Below are 16,333 nucleotides of genomic sequence, written 5' to 3' on the forward strand. Positions count from 1 at the left end.
TCGTTTTCTTCTCTCTTTCTCTCTCTCTCACTCTCATTCTGTTTTTTTTTTCTTGCTAAACAACTTGCGTTTAAATAGACACACGTGGATTATGATGAAAGTTTCTTTATGAGCAATCGTGTCATTTGTAAAAAAAATACTACCTATTTATTTTATAACCCGTATACTATTTTTTTTTATGCAAATATGTATGCAAAATACAAATTGATTATGTTAGACTTGTGTGCCTTGAAATGCTGCCTTGAAATCATGTTTACTACGAACTATCATGTTTAATACGAGCTGACAAATTTTATCAAAGGTGGCTTTTTGCATTGTGTGCAAATGAAAACCATGTTTATCGTAGTCTACGAATAAACTGTTTTTATAAAATTGCGTAAATTGCGCAAGAACTTGTTCTTTGTTTAATTAGAAATTTTAGTTTTCCAACGCTTTCGAAACTATTGCGAGAGATAAAAGAAAGAAAAGGAGAATGGAAGTTTGAAGGATCGCGAGAGAAAAGAGAATAAATAAAGGATTGCCTTGGATATTTCAGCTCCATTTATCGTTAATTGCAAAGGAAATAAAATCTCTCGACATTTAAATCAATATAAGAGAATTCAATATAAGGATTAGGCTCGTAAAATAAAATCAGCATCTTTTGATATTATTATCATTTTTTTTATTTCACATGAAGATGAAAAAAGTGTAAAATATCCAGTACAAAGATCGTACAACTAAGATACACAGTATACGTATTGTTGGAGTTATTACCTATATTGAAAAAAATGTATTTAGATCGATGTAAATCAGATGCCCGAAGTACACGCACTTTTCTTTACTAATACTTGTTTCAACTTGGAGAAAGTATCTCGGTATCTGTACCATGAGGCTCATTAAATCTTCATTACATTGTTACAGGTTACTGTCTAATTTTTGTCTTACGCCCGAGTAATTTTAATAACGAGCATCAATCAGACGAGAAGGAAAAATGGACTACTTTCCCCAAATAGTTTTGAAACAGCGCTTACTTAAGTGCAGAAAAATAAATTGCTGCAGTCGGATATTATTCATTCAAGGTGCGTTTGATTCGAAATGTTTCAGCGAGTTTGTATCAAGCTGTATATATGAAAGAGTGTAAAATGAGTGAAACATCAAAGCATCTTACTTAGTAGTCTTTAGTTTTTGTTAATATGGTATTACGATGTTATTATAGTACGTAAAATATAATAGAAATCGTAAATATTGGCACGTTCGTTGATTGATAAATTATACATTAGTACATAATCGACGTTATTTACCTAACGTTATTAGCGTAAGATATAAGTTCAATCGAAAATAGTTATACAAAAAGAAACTAACTTCAAACATAAATTTTAAACAACATTAGAAATAAAAATCTATTCCGCAGTCATGTTGAATTAAACACCTTCTGAAAATCGGCTTCTGTCAATTTATACGAAATATCTAGCAACATTTTGCAATAAAGATTAAAGATTCAAAAATTTACTTCTTTCTGTATAAATATATACAATTACAGTTCGATACAATCATAAAAAAATAGTACATACTTACGTAAAAATTTTTAGAAATTTCTACGCATGGGCACTTATCATGTAGTAAGTACACTTAATCTACTAATTAATTTTTTACATTTGTTCACTCGTTTCGACTAGCGTCATAACGGACTTGGCGGAGATCATCCAGGTGTACATTACCCAGACAACAAAAATGCCAAGCATTATTTTGAGCAAGCAATCAGCGAAGTATAGATACATGAAGACCTTTCTCGCGCGAGGCAGCGTTGAAGGATCTTCTTTTAAACAGTATTGTCGTGCACCTAAAATATACGCCAACAAATAATCATTCCAACAGAGAAGCTTCGTATCCATGAAGAATGTTTTTCTATCCGACGGGCATAGTCGATGTTGCAAGTCCAACAGGTTGTCGTTGCTGCAAAGCGAATTGTTAAATCACTTGACTCTGTGTTATTTTAATAAATTCAAATTTATACGTTAACGAAATACAAAAGGTTATCGAGTCGCTTAATAATTATTAATATATTTTAATGAATTCTACTTCTCACCGGAAGACCCATTGCTTCATGGTATAGTATTGAAGCAATTCTAATCCGGTGCTCACTCTACCTTGCACTCGCACCAGGAAAGGCTTGTTCCCGGTGAGAATAAGTAGAGTATCTAATAGATAAGCGGGTATGATATGCATCAATATGATGGCAAGCCAATGTAGAATCTTTGAAGAAGTTATTCTTCCACCAGGATACCAAAGCGGTTCTAAAAAAAAAACATTACAAACGTTAAAAACTTATATGCATGTTACATATTTTTATAGAAGAGTTGGGAAAAAGGAATTTCTTACGTGAGAAGGGATTTGCAATCACGTGTTTCTTTCCAATTTCTAAAGCATCACCCCAGCTAATTTGATTCTCGTGATTTGCCGTGGCGTTTAAGAACAACGGTTTGGCGGACTTCTCCGATCCGACTTGCCATGACAGAACAATCGTTGCGTTTACAGCCATGTCGCAAGGTACTAAATCGGTCAAGTAATCGGCATTGCAGAGCATAGATCGTATGACTCCCTTTCCGGCACCGATCATTAATCCAGTCGGGCCATTCATGTTGTCCACCCAGCCAGGCACCGGTTCTTTCCAACATGCTGCCACTGAAAACAAACAGATTGTTAGTGATATCATTGATAATATTAGATAATATTATTATATAATGTATATTGTAATATATAAGCTTATTAGTAGTGCAACCAAAACATGATTGATTTATAAAAAATATAAAGTTAAATTATTTTATTTAAAGTTTTTTATTTTCAATTCAAAACATGAAATTAGAAAATCGATAAAATGTTTTTTTCTTGTAATTTATGTAATTTAAAACGTTATTGTAACATTAATCTGCATGTTTAATTATTTTTTTTAATAAAATGTTACTAGTAACAAATTTTATATTTAAAGAAGAGTTCTTACCTATCGATGGACGAATGACGCCTACAGGTAGGCCACATCTCGACACAAAGTCTTCACTGAGTGCCTTACTATAGGCATATGTGTTCGGTTGATCGCGCAACAATTGTGGTTTTATTAACTCCAATTCTTGTTCCGACATTGTATTGACCATATGAATAACATTTTCTGGTGAGATGCTAGTTCGATAAGTACGTTCTTCCAATACCGATTCTCCGCATTGACAAAAAGATGTTGAAATGTGAATAAATGATTCCAACAGAGGCATCTAAAAAACACAATTTATTTTACTATATTTTACTATATGTTCGAGTAAAGCTCTTTATAATAATTAATAATTAATAAATATTTTATTGACAAAATTCATTATCTAAAAATTTATTATTAACTTATATATGTGAAACAGACATAAATAAGTAAATATCTAACAATAAAAATTTTTGGAAAAGTCTAATTATATGTTTTATCAAAATTAGATGTATATAATCTAAAAATATATTTGTAACAGCAATAACATTTAATTAAATCTATAAAACAAGACTCTCAATAATAAGTCAATCACATGTGAACTAATAATTATTGTTACATTTTTAAGAAAATAACGATAAGAATTTTATTTAGAAAATTATATTAAAAGTTTAAATTTATATCGCGATTATTTACCTGTTTCGCTAGTGTGACTACATTAACAGTGCCTACAGTGTTTTCTTTGACAGCGGTTTTCAGTGACAGATCGAATTTGACATTAGCTGCCATGTGAAAAATGACAGAAACTCGGCTTGTGACGCGTTTGTTGTCCGCGGTAGACAGTGAGAGTCCCTCCACGGTTGTATCACCGACTATCACTATCAGTTTCTTCAGTCGTTCTGGGTGTTGTTCTCTGAGAATTCTAAATGGCTCTTGCTGCAAGTACAATCGTCATTAAGCAAATCAGTTTCGAAATTAATGCAATCGGTGTAGACAAGTAAGGAATATTTACAGCAATTACGGGAATCGAAGCTCAGCTTAATTTAATTTACAATTTAATATTTAAATGTTACTTTATGTAAAAAAGATCTTACACTAACAAAAGTCATGAAAGCCAAGGAGATAAACTTTAAATAATTCTGCAGCAAGAAAATAGAATCTATTTTGAGCGAAATTGACACGAATAGAACAGCAATATTAAATACTTAACAATTTGTAATGTTTGTTGTTTGTTTACTTTTACTGCATTTATATGTAAATCTGCTTGCACTCAAGACTCGTATCTCACTAATACAAGTAATACTGACAGTAATAACCGTCTAACACAGTTCCGCTCTGTTGGTCTTTCTATTCACATCGATAATGCAAACAGTGAAGTGCTGTTACTTAATTTTACTACAATTTTTAAACGCCGGTACTCGAGACGAATTACAATGAGACATCAGAAATATTCAATTTTGCGTGCCTGCGCTCATTAGGTTTCAAGGATAAGAGTTCTTACTAAACTCCTTTACACTTCGATGAAAGTCTGTCAGAGACGATGAAGTAATTCGAAAATTTCTGATGATGCGATCGGTGTCAAGGTAATTTACGATGATTCAATTCGTCTACCGGGTGTTATTTATAGTATAATTATGTATTGAGATTATGCCTTTCTTCTATTTCCGTGAAACACTAACGCGCGTTTTGTTCGATTTATTTCAACTTTCATTGAACTTTAACGAAGGACGTTCATATTACAGACGATAGAGATAAATAAGACGAATCAGAGATAAATACAAGACGTCTATCGCAAAGTTTAATTCTTTTACTATTCTTGGTCTACTTGATATGCTACTGATGTGTTTATACGTTAAATTTAAAAAGTGATAACTCTTATAAAAATCAATATATCACGATGTTTGGCGACTCAAATTAAAGGATACAAATAAAAAAACATGCAATTCTTTTTTATATACTTATAAGTCACTTGCACAAGATTTGGAAAAAAAAGTTAGCCTCTGGATGTATTAAGTTACACTCGCTTTTTTGCGCAATATTAAAAACTAAAAGTACGCGATGGCGAGCGTGTAATATTCATCGATTACCACACGTACGCTAGTAATGTTAATGCCTTTCGTTATTGTCCGTAAAGAGCGGGTCCATTAAAGTTTGCAGAAGAGGTCGCGTTCTCTCTCTCTCTCTCGATGTCGCGTATACGGAGTTTTGCAATGTTTAGCGAATCCTCATTAAAGAATCGTTATGAAAGTTACAATACGCGCGAAGAGAGGAATTAGAATTACAATAAATCTCCGCTTTCAAGAAAATTATAATCACGACGTGTTAGGAAAGGTATATTACGTGTTGCACATTGCTTCATCGTCGAATATTTTAACGATAGCGCATTTGTTAAGGAAATCATAATGCGGCCTGTTCTATGATTCGCCTCGGGAGACACGTGTAAATTTGCGAAAAGACATTTTTACTTAATTTGACGCAAATAAGCAATTTATACCGTGCACTTATACAAGTGCAAATCATATCTATTTTTACAACGTCAGAATTTCTGTTTCTTACTTACAGAAATGTCTGATATTTGCTGATTAAAAGCTTTCAATTGGTTACAAGCAGTTGATAATAACAATTTGTCGCGGTTAATTCAAATCGAGCTTAATTTCTTATATATAATTTTCATCGAAAAAATAATAGATGAATAATGGAATAGAATGACAATAATAGGATGCACGCACAAAGTTTACTTGATTACAATCTCCTTCGATAATCGATAAAATTATTCTTTGATTGAGTCATACTTATATACGCACGATTGCATCGTGCGCATTGTAATACTTACTCAAATAAACTAGTTTGCATTTATCGCTTATTCGCTTTTTTCAAATTTTTGATTAATAAAATTAATTAATCTTGTTTGCAATAGTGTTATGAAAAAAATGTATTGTAAATACTTTAATACTTGACACATGCATTCGGAATAAACGCGCGATATGTTTAAAGTTTAACAATTTTTTACTTTGCGATACATATTCTTAAATTTATTTTGCCGTAATTAATCACGAATTAATCATAAATCGTGTTTTATATTTAATTCAAAATAGATATCAATTTTTAAGCTTTTTCACTAATAGAACTCAAACAGTATTTATAGCTTGTCACAGAGTGACATTTGAATGAAAAGTGTAATTCTTGACACAAAGTTGCGATGTATGTAAATCTCGAATTTAAAAAAAATGTTTAGAGAAACGAAACTGATTTGCAACTCCATATTCGTATATTTAAACACACATTAATAAAATTAATTTGGCATTCTTAGTGCGTCTCTATTTATAAAAATACTACGCAAAACGACCATTTTTTCTTTGCGAAATTTTAAGTTGTTTAGAGAAACAAAAACTAATTAATTATTTACGTAAGCGGAAAGGAAGGATCTTAAAATGTTAGAGAGAAATTTAAAACCGATGTTGAGTGTTGAAACGCACCGGATACCATTAAGTGCACTTGACTGTACATTGCGAGCGACATGTAAGTTACCTTGAGGCGATGTTCGGACACGAGAGGCATGCGTTGAACGCCTATAATCATCACACACATTTGCAATGAAAGAATTAATAATCCCTAAGAGCATAATTCTCTTCACTTAGCTCAAAATAGTCATTTCTTGTTATGCATTCTCATTTCCTTCCGTCAAATATATAAAACTCAAGCTTATTGCAATACCTGCAGTATGAGATGCAACCTCGTTTGCGAATCGACGCCCTTCTTCTTTCTGATCAGTAAAAAGATATCGCCGATGTCGGGGCAGCTCAGAAGTAATTTGAAAATTAAGATCTTGCCCATAAATCCAGTACCTCCGGTAATGAGAACATTTTTATTTGCAAACCAGTCGGATATCGATAAGAGCTTCGAGGTCATCTTCGAGAAACCTGAAAAATGCAAATAAATTGTTAGAAAAAGAAAAAAATATTCTATAAAAATCTGACTTGTTCTTTTGCTGCTGTGCTCGTTTGTCATTTTAATTCAAAGCCTTCCACTTTTGTAAAACATTTTTATATTATGTTTGGAATCATCGAAGAGGATCCGAATTTTGAAGCAAAACGTTTAGTGGACTAGCTCTAACAAGTATAGCTTGTTTCATCGGCAATAATAACATCAGCTTGTTTCATATGGCAATAATAATGTCGCAAACTCCCATGTCGCCTTCCTTTCTCCCTTGTTTTATTGAATAGCTAAAAATCGCGGTCGACACAGTTTTGTTTTATTTGTTTTCATACCATGAAAACCACAATGCGCGCCGACCACGGTGTACGCGCAAATATGATACACTACATGCTGCTTATAATGTTTTAATTCTTCTTATAATTATTGTTATAAAATGAAATAAAAAACGTAATTGATATAAAATAGAATAAAGAGAAGAGAAAGAAACGTGGTGCTGAAACTCTTATCTGGTTAACTCAGGTCTTGATATCACAAGAAAAATTATACTTACTAAACTAAACGTATTTTTTTTTAAATCCGAGCAGAGCTTATCTCGACGGGGCTGAATAGGAGATGCAACGATTCGCGTGAGCTTTCAAGACAGCGCAAAATTCAACTATCGGAATGATGAAAAGTCACTTGGAGGGATTTTCGTCTTATCGTTTCATATCGTGTGGACTGTTCGAACGGACTGACTGTAGATGCAACAACGATCACGGCTTTATCCCTGCTACACGGCTGACCGCACGGTCATTTCTGAGCCTTTCTTAATTGCGCTTTCGTTCAATACAGGTTGTACTGTACAGCAATCCGGTAGGCAAAGGCTCGAGGGCTGTGGTGAATTCTCAGGGTCTCGCATTCCCTCTTTTGCTTCCCCGCGTGCAGTAGCGATGGAACCGAACACGGTCGTCCTTCTCGATCACGACTCGTGCCGCAATTTCGTTCTCGTTGAAATTTTATATTTTATAAATTTCCATATATTTCGCGAGGATTCCTTACACTGAGTCGTTTGCATTCATCGCAGCACACGCGGTCGCATATTTATTTCGTTCACGTGAGGAAGCGGGTTCAATTCGAATCAAGATTCATGACATCGCTATTCGCCACAGGCGGATAAAAGGAACAACGAACCACTTCGGGCTTTCCCCATGATTCTGCGACCTTGCAGCATGCCAGTAGCAGACGGTTTATTGGAACCAGCTTTACGATTTCTGCTATAAAGGGCATTTTTTTTTATTTTATAAACTTGAATGTTAAACTTGTACCTAAGATACATCCGGTTTCGCGTAGAATAATATCAAACTGATTTTCATTCAATGCTGTACGTTTCTTCAGATTCGGAAAAAAGATTTGCGTGAATTGTTACTTATCTCGATCTATAAGTATGAGAAAAAAAATTTGTTTAGTGCTTTGACGTCATATAATCCCACACTGCAGTGAGAAACTTAAAAAAGACTTAAAAACTAATGCTTTCAATGTACATTAGATCCCTACAGAATCCCTTTGTTTTCTAGAAGAAGAAAAAAGAGTAAAAGACAAGAGTCACCAATGCTAGACATCGAATTTGTCTTTCAGCCATCATAATTTAAAATGATTTACGTATCTGTTTTGATAAATTTACATATTATTTTTTATCAGATAAAAAATAAATTTATATTAGTGAATTTATTTTTAAATTTTGTATCAACGTATGTCAGCGATTACGCGCGAGCATTTGTTTAAATATTTAAATTTCCTTTTTTTATTATATTTATATATTCTTATTTATATATTCTTATTTATATATGTATCTCTCTTGCTTGTCTATAATTTAATGTAGTGATAGAAATAATATGTTCATTCATATAAACAAAAATTTAAAAAAATGCGATAAAAATGCAAAGTTTACAACTGATTGCGAAAATTGTCATAATATATGATTTAATTGTGATTCGTAACACACACATATTCTGAATAAAAAAACTGTTTATCATGAATTATTGATATTTTAAATGCTTTGCATTTGATGGAATCACAATTTAAATGTAAATTTCTAAAATAATATTGTTAGTTAAATATGCCTAATTTTAAATGTCGAAACGATTAAAAAAATTAAAATAATTAAAAAATTTAATTGTTAATGCAGATACATAATATATATATTTCTGGAATACTTTTCAAAATTTGCTATTTAGTTATGCAAATTTACGTTGATTTTTGCATAAATTTGTAAATGCTGTTTTTTACCACATATTAATGATAAAATCAATAACTTTTAAAGCTGTCGTATTTTTATTTCAATAAACACACCATGCGCGCTCTCGTACATGTTGTCGTACTCTGCTATCTCTCTAAAAATATAAATATCAAATAAATCATTTTAATAGCACGTATTCTAATTATAATAATCAAAAATTTTAATACGAAAATATGTACGGAAATTGTAGTGAAACTGTACGTCAAAGTTATAAACAATTAAATTTAATTAATAAGCCAGATAGCAAGTCGTGGAAAAATTGAAATTCTACATTCACTTCATACGCACTTCATGCGAGTCATTACTGCTCACTGTAATTGGTTGATTTACTTACACTTTACATTTACGACTAAAATTTTTTTTATATACGCTGGCCTTTAGCGGCTAACAATAAGTAGTAATTGAATGTGATTGAATAGTGACGTATTACACGTGGTATCAAGCAACGTGGTATTGCACCAATCTAGCGTTGCCAATCAAGCTCTTCGCGTCGTTCTTCCTTGTGGAATTCTCGTCACGAGGATCTCGTGATATAAAATATCTATCGGAGTGTGCCAAGTTCTTGTAAAAAGAATAGAATATTTAGGCATCCATCTGAGTGGAGACTGTCATAATTATCTTGTATGTATCGGTATGAAAGTATTGTATTCATTTTATTTTAAGGTTTATAAGAAGTTTATAAGATTTATAAGATTTTTTTTTCCCCACTATTTAGTTGCCTCGATTTTTTAAACTATACTAGAGTTCTGGTTATTAATTGTATTTTAAGGTTTCTTCGACTGTTAGGTTGCTTCAGTTATTTAAACTGTTCCATAGAGTTCTTAAAACCAATGTTGATTATTTTATTTTAAGGTTTACAAGGTGTATAAGATATATAAAGTTTATAAGAAATGCATATTGTAGACTATATTAAGTATACAGGGTGTTTCATAATGTCCGTGCCAACGCTCGTGTGCGGATAGAATGCGGTAAACTGAATAGGAAAGTCCTGTACCGTTTTGCAATTTTCGCAATAATAATTAAAATATTAATTAAAAAGGATTGACGAATAATCGCGCGTTGCACGCGGCTACACCGTAAGCTGTACATTCTAGGCGTGACAGCAACGAGGATCGCACGGCAACGAAAAATAACAACGCATGGCGAGAGCAGGAGTAACACGCGTTGTTATTTTTCGTTGCCGTCCTCGTTCCTGTCACGCCTAGAATGTACAGCCCACGGTGCCGCGTGCAACGCGCGATTATTCGTCAACCCTTTTTAATTAATATCTCAATTATTATTGCGAAAATTGCAAAACGGTACAGGACTTTTCTATTCAGTTTACCGCACTTTACCCGCGCACGAGCGTTGGCACGGACATTATAAAACACCCTGTATAATTACTTTTAATTTATTTGAAGATATTTTGTTCTTTATGATTTTACCCGAGACGATGAAGAACGGAACAAATAAATTTAAGACATGTAATTATTTTTATCAAGCAATTAATAAAAAGCAAATATATAATTTTAAAAAATCAATTTCTCCATTTAACTGCCCCATAATTCAAACAGAATTGAGATATTTATGTGTTCAACTAATCTTGCTTCTTAGCTATAAATTTTTAATTATATAAATACTATTATGTGATAACGTTTAATGAAAAACTTGATACGTACTATATATGTATCATAATTTACAAAAAATTATGCAATTGTAATATAATGGAGTCAGGTGGAGTTGCAATTATTACATTTTTATTAACTTATTTATATAACGTAAAAAATATATGTATATATTTGTTTATAAAATGTGATAAATACTACTGTAATATTTGAAATACTTATAATAGCAAACGACCTTTCGATTATTACCTACACCCATTGCCCACTGCATTAAAAAGTTTACAAATTTAATAATAACTTGTATGAATAGTAGCCAAGATACAATTAACAAATAATATTTTTGACAAAGATCAAAAGAGTAATACGAAGAATCCACGCCATATCGATATATATAAGTTTAATTAACTTTTATTTCATTATTTAAATATTTTTTCAAACAATATTTTCCGTATTTTTATCCAAGTCAATCTTCAATATTTACAGAAATTGGAATATGTGGACACCAAGTATTCACTTTTGATTTAAGATAAACTAATTCGAAACATTCTCCTGTTAAAATTAATTGAATGATTCTTTTGAAATTGAAATATTTTTGTTCTTTAAACATGTAGTCTCTTCGTGTTATCAAAATTATCAGTATTATATACATATAAGTAAATAGACGTTTTTAGATAGTAAGACAAAAAGCTGTAAATCAATAATATTACACAGTCATTACAATACCGCAAAATGCCAATTCTATTATATTATAAATACTCTACATATTCTCGTCATATTTTACACCCAATTTCTTAGCACAAATTACAAAAATTACAAAAATGCTTAAATATTTATAATTAAAAAGTGTTCGTATAAGAATACATAATAAAAGCAATCTGATGACAAAACAAATGTGATGACATTTTAAATGCATGTATAAATCCCTGTGTATGAAATAAATTTTATATAGTATTACTTTTTACTAATATTGCTTTAGGTATACAAAAACATGCTGTGTGTATACTGATAAATCATACTGCAATACAGCATTACATTTACAGTTGATCAAAAAGCAAGTATGTTATTGGTACAGCCAAACTCGCTTTCGTCCATGTCGTAGCGAATAATACTTTGACCAACCACCAGAACAAACTGAACAAAGCAGCTTGCAAACCCAGATGAGCGACCAGCAATCTGTAAGTATAAACGCAAATGTATATCAGTAGTCAATTTTAATACTAAGAAAAATAATATATTTGACCATATGTACTTACATTTTGTCCTTAGAACGTGCTTTTGGCAAAGATTTCGGGGATTCCTTATTCAGATACGTCCTGACACCTTGTACCAAGTCAAGAAGATAATCTTTCCAGACTAGTGGTCTAATATCTAACGTAAACAATTTTTGATCATCCTGGGATAATGATTCATGCAATTGCAGTAGGCGTGGATTATTAAACTTCCATTCTTGAAATATAAATTTCTCAAGACGGTCTAACGATTTGTTGACATTTGTGTGCAAACGGACGAGACTGAAAAAATAGATTCAATTATAGAGAATTTTATAAGAAATTAAGATATATTTTATGCGAGACACTAAGACTTACATCGGTCGACCTCCGCATAATCGTGTAATTGTGTCCAAAATATAAGCAGGAATAAAGTGAACAAAGATGGCTGAAAGTTTAAACAAGAAGAGCGATGGTAAAAACTTGAGATACGGATACCAAACGGCACTTCGTAATGGATACTTGTGTAAATAAGTATTAACTTCATGTTCCACTTTCTCCCAACTAAAAGCATTGCAAGTGCTTGATGTGCAGTGGTAGACTTTCAATCCCTTGTCGCTAAAAATTGCAAATTATTTTAGAAAATTTAAATATTAAAATTAAAAGAAAGCATGTGCAATTTATAAAGCAAAACATATATAAAACTTTTTCAGATTTACCTATCGCGATCAACGTTATAAGCGGAGACAATAAGGCTGTTCACCACTATGTCTACTGGAATGTAATCGTAAATAAGACTTTTTGCAATTGGCAATCTTCTCACAACGCCCTTACTAGCACCCATTAAGAATCCTTGCGGCCCATTTTTTGATATTGTCCATCCTGGAATCGGTTCTTTCCATGCTCCTATGACTATAAAATTAAGTTCAAAGTAATTGTAGCATATAGTGATAATACATCTGTTAATATAGCTATTGAATAAACAAGCTTGTACTTACTCATCGAAGGACGCACAATAGTCGCTGGAAATCCTCCATTAGCTACTTCATGCTCAGCCAAATGTTTGGTGAACGTGTAAGGATTTGCATGGTCTTTTAATATCTCTGGTGTTTTTGCATTTAAGGCATCAACGCTCAATGTATCGACCAGTTGTAGAACCGTGTTTACATCGGCTGGTGCAGGATATACTATCTCGTCAACATTTTGCAATATTGAATTAACATATGCACTAGAGACATGCACCAGTACCTAAACAACAAACATAAAAACTGTAAGATCAAGATAAATAAATTCAAATTGCAATTGCAAAATTTCACAAACTATTAATTTACCTTGAGATCTTTGATTTCCTGACAGAGTTGAACAATTCTGCGAGTTCCCAATAAATTGATACTCGTCGTAGACTTCAAGTCAGCTTCAAAATCCAAGGTAGCGGCTGAATGAAAAACCACTTGTACCGTATTTATCAAGGTTGTTCGGTCTTGTGAGGACAGTCCTAAATTCTCTTCGCCGACATCGCCGGCAACTGCAATCAGCTTCTTAAATAAATCAGTTTGGTTCTCCTCTTTCAGTCGATTAAAAACCTGTTAAAAATAAAGATCACAACATAAGAAATCACATAACACGAGCGTAATCATATTACAGTCTCGATTCACTGCTCACCGAATTCTTCGTCAATTCGTCCAATCTATCCGCGATTGACTTTCCCTTCTTCGGACGTATTAGCAGGTAAATATTCCTGACCTCAGAGCAGCATCTCAAGAGTTTCTCTATCAAGCAGACTCCGACGAAACCAGTACCGCCGGTAATAAATATATTCTTACTGTTGTAGAAATCTGTTACATGCGATGCCATTGTTTATCTTATCTTCGACGCTTGATTCGTCGCGTGATGCTAGACTAACAATCTTCCACAGTTCAAAGTGATTCGCCAACTGAAAAGAAAAAAATCAGTACCGTATAGCACGAACACGGAAGCTAATTATCGCGTAACAGTACGAAGTTCATACTACGAACGGCTACGATGGTATTGCGCTGAATGAGATACGGATAGCCAGCAGTGTTGACTGACAGTCACTCTCTTTGAGCATGCGCGCTCTGAACGCGCTGTCCCAGTAAAGTATAAAACTCTTGAAAAAGAATGCCCCATTCACAAGACACCGAACAATTTCTTTTAAAATGATCTAAAAGTAAAAGTATTTTATCTGTAATAGTCTGTTTTACAATATTGGAATGCACATTGCAAATAATAATAATTATGCAAATAATAAATACAATAATAGTTAACGATTATTAATCTATTTATTTAATCTCTTTAATGCGATTTGAAATTCCTCAATTTTCGTGGTAACTACATCTCTGTAATTTGTTGCCATTGCATTGCGCATGTGCAAGAAAGCAACATATTTCCTTACAAAACAAGTAAGATGGAAAAAATTTGCTCAGCAGTTAAACCTGAAGTAATATGCTGTTCTTGGCAAATTTCATTTACATTCCCAGGTAGCACATGCTTGTTTCATGTACGTTTTTTATATGTATCTAATGTTTTTTAATCGTCAATTTTATTTGTTATTAAAAAAATACATAGTTGTCTTGAAGAAAAAATACGTAGCTCAAATGATATCATATCATATTTTTTTTAAAGATAACTATGTGTTTTTTTTTACACCAATTGATTCCTTTCATTACTTTGTGCATAAAAGTGTTGAAGTAAGATAATTGAAAAATACATATTTAACGAGATATTCCAGAAATAATTTATAATCTATGTAAAATTATGTCAAATTAAAGCATAAAATATCTCGTAAGCTATTTAATTTTTTACCATCCTACGCTTATAACTTTTTACGATAAATATTACGAGGAATCGATTTATATAAAAAAATGAAAACATGACTTTCAAATCTCCGAAGCACCTTCACCCAAGATCAAATTAATATCCTTATCTTTTTCTTTTTCTAAACCCTACAACTTTTATTCGAAAAATTTTTTTTGATAACGCATTTTGTTTTCGAGATATCACGTTGTCTAAGTTAGAATGGGACACCCTGTATATATATATATATATATATATATATATATATATATATATATATATATATATATATACAATAATACATTCATATATGTACGTTTTTCGGATTGACACTTTAATCAACAAAAAACGTTTTTAAGAACAGTTATAAAACGTTTCGAAAAAACATTTGTGAAACGTTTCTGAAACGAACATGCGCTACCTGGGATTTCTTTACGAACATTCTCCGTTCTCATTTTAATGTAGCGAGAATATTGATGTGAAACTCGATTATAACTAGATTTTAAATAATGCAAAAACTTGAGAGTTATAATTCCGTTTAATTTAGACATATTATAACATAAATTAATTAGTAACATTTTAATATAAATTCATTTTACTTTCTGGTTAATACTTGATTTTGAGTCACGTTGTTCCCGCCGACGCTTCAATTCATATTTCTATATGTAATTACGAATATATACAAATCCGGATAATTTTGAATACGCACATTAGAATGCTTATACTTTAAGAGACTCTACCTCAAGAGATACTACTATCTCAAGATGCTTATACAACGAATAGTACACATGTTTGATGATTTCGCTGAAACGTTAAAAGCGTCTGATTTAAGGTGAATAATAAAGTAAATTCTTTAAGCTAGCATATGACACGTTTATATTTCATGTTACATAAGTTCAAAGCAGAAAATTTATTTCTTGAAATGATTAACATAAAAACGAAAAAAAAGACAAATGTGTTAATAGTCTATAGTCTACAGTACATATTCAGAACAGTTTTATTCCGCTTAGTAAGCGTTTCCGTGCGCTGCAATACATTCTTTTGTCCGCTTTTGCAATTACACTTGCAAAAATAGCAAATTGATTATCTCGTTAAAAAAGAACGAAATTTGCTTAGTCACCACCATTTTCTAAAGACGGTGCTCGACTGACGTCAATTTATGTTTAATGAACCCCTGATGATACACAAGATTAAAAATAAACGACGATATTAATGAAACCAACGATATTAATGAAGTTTTATACGATTGACATCGGTTTCATAATCAACAAGATGTATCTATTTCATCCAATTATGTACAAATGCGTGTTTCCTGTTTTTTGTTATGTTTAAGCGTGAATTTGTTTAATTTGATCTCGATGCAGCTTGCGATTTTTCTGTTAAATGTTTAATTTTTATATGTTACACTGAAGATGATCTAAACGTAAGGTTGAAACGTATGTATTTATTTGATTTTGATACAGCAAACATTATGTTATTGAGCTCCAAGACTTTGTTTAGGCTCTGAATACACTATTAAAGAAATCTTTATTGTATTCAATATAAATTTTATTTA

At 31.9% G+C, this 16,333-nt stretch overlaps 1 protein-coding gene across 1 annotated transcript; it reads right to left on the reverse strand.

Annotated features, from left to right (window-relative positions):
* Positions 1-666: 666 nt before the first annotated feature.
* LOC105671254 (uncharacterized) lies at positions 667-14,003 on the reverse strand. The gene is made up of 13 exons (XM_067358130.1): positions 13,627-14,003; positions 13,296-13,547; positions 12,963-13,212; positions 12,684-12,876; positions 12,343-12,582; positions 12,010-12,267; positions 11,793-11,929; positions 6,656-6,861; positions 3,638-3,877; positions 2,978-3,242; positions 2,359-2,661; positions 2,066-2,273; positions 667-1,932 (listed from the first exon to the last, which is right to left on the reverse strand). Exons 1-13 carry the CDS (start codon positions 13,816-13,818, stop codon positions 1,629-1,631), a joined length of 3,048 nt encoding a protein of 1,015 aa, XP_067214231.1. The 5' UTR covers positions 13,819-14,003; the 3' UTR covers positions 667-1,628.
* Positions 14,004-16,333: the final 2,330 nt, after the last annotated feature.

Source organism: Linepithema humile, chromosome 6, assembly GCF_040581485.1.
Source record: "Linepithema humile isolate Giens D197 chromosome 6, Lhum_UNIL_v1.0, whole genome shotgun sequence".
Classification (NCBI taxonomy): Eukaryota; Metazoa; Arthropoda; class Insecta; order Hymenoptera; family Formicidae; genus Linepithema; species Linepithema humile.

Coding starts and splice junctions, on each gene's coding strand:
- LOC105671254 (XM_067358130.1), bottom strand. CDS start 13,818: ATGGCATCGCATGTAACAGATTTCTACAACAGTAAGAATATATTTATT. Junction 12,268..12,342: donor TTATGCGGAGGTCGACCGAT/GTAAGTCTTAGT, acceptor CTATTTTTTCAG/TCTCGTCCGTTTGCACACAA. Junction 6,862..11,792: donor CTTGCTTTTTGATCAACTGT/AAATGTAATGCT, acceptor TGCATTTTTCAG/GTTTCTCGAAGATGACCTCG.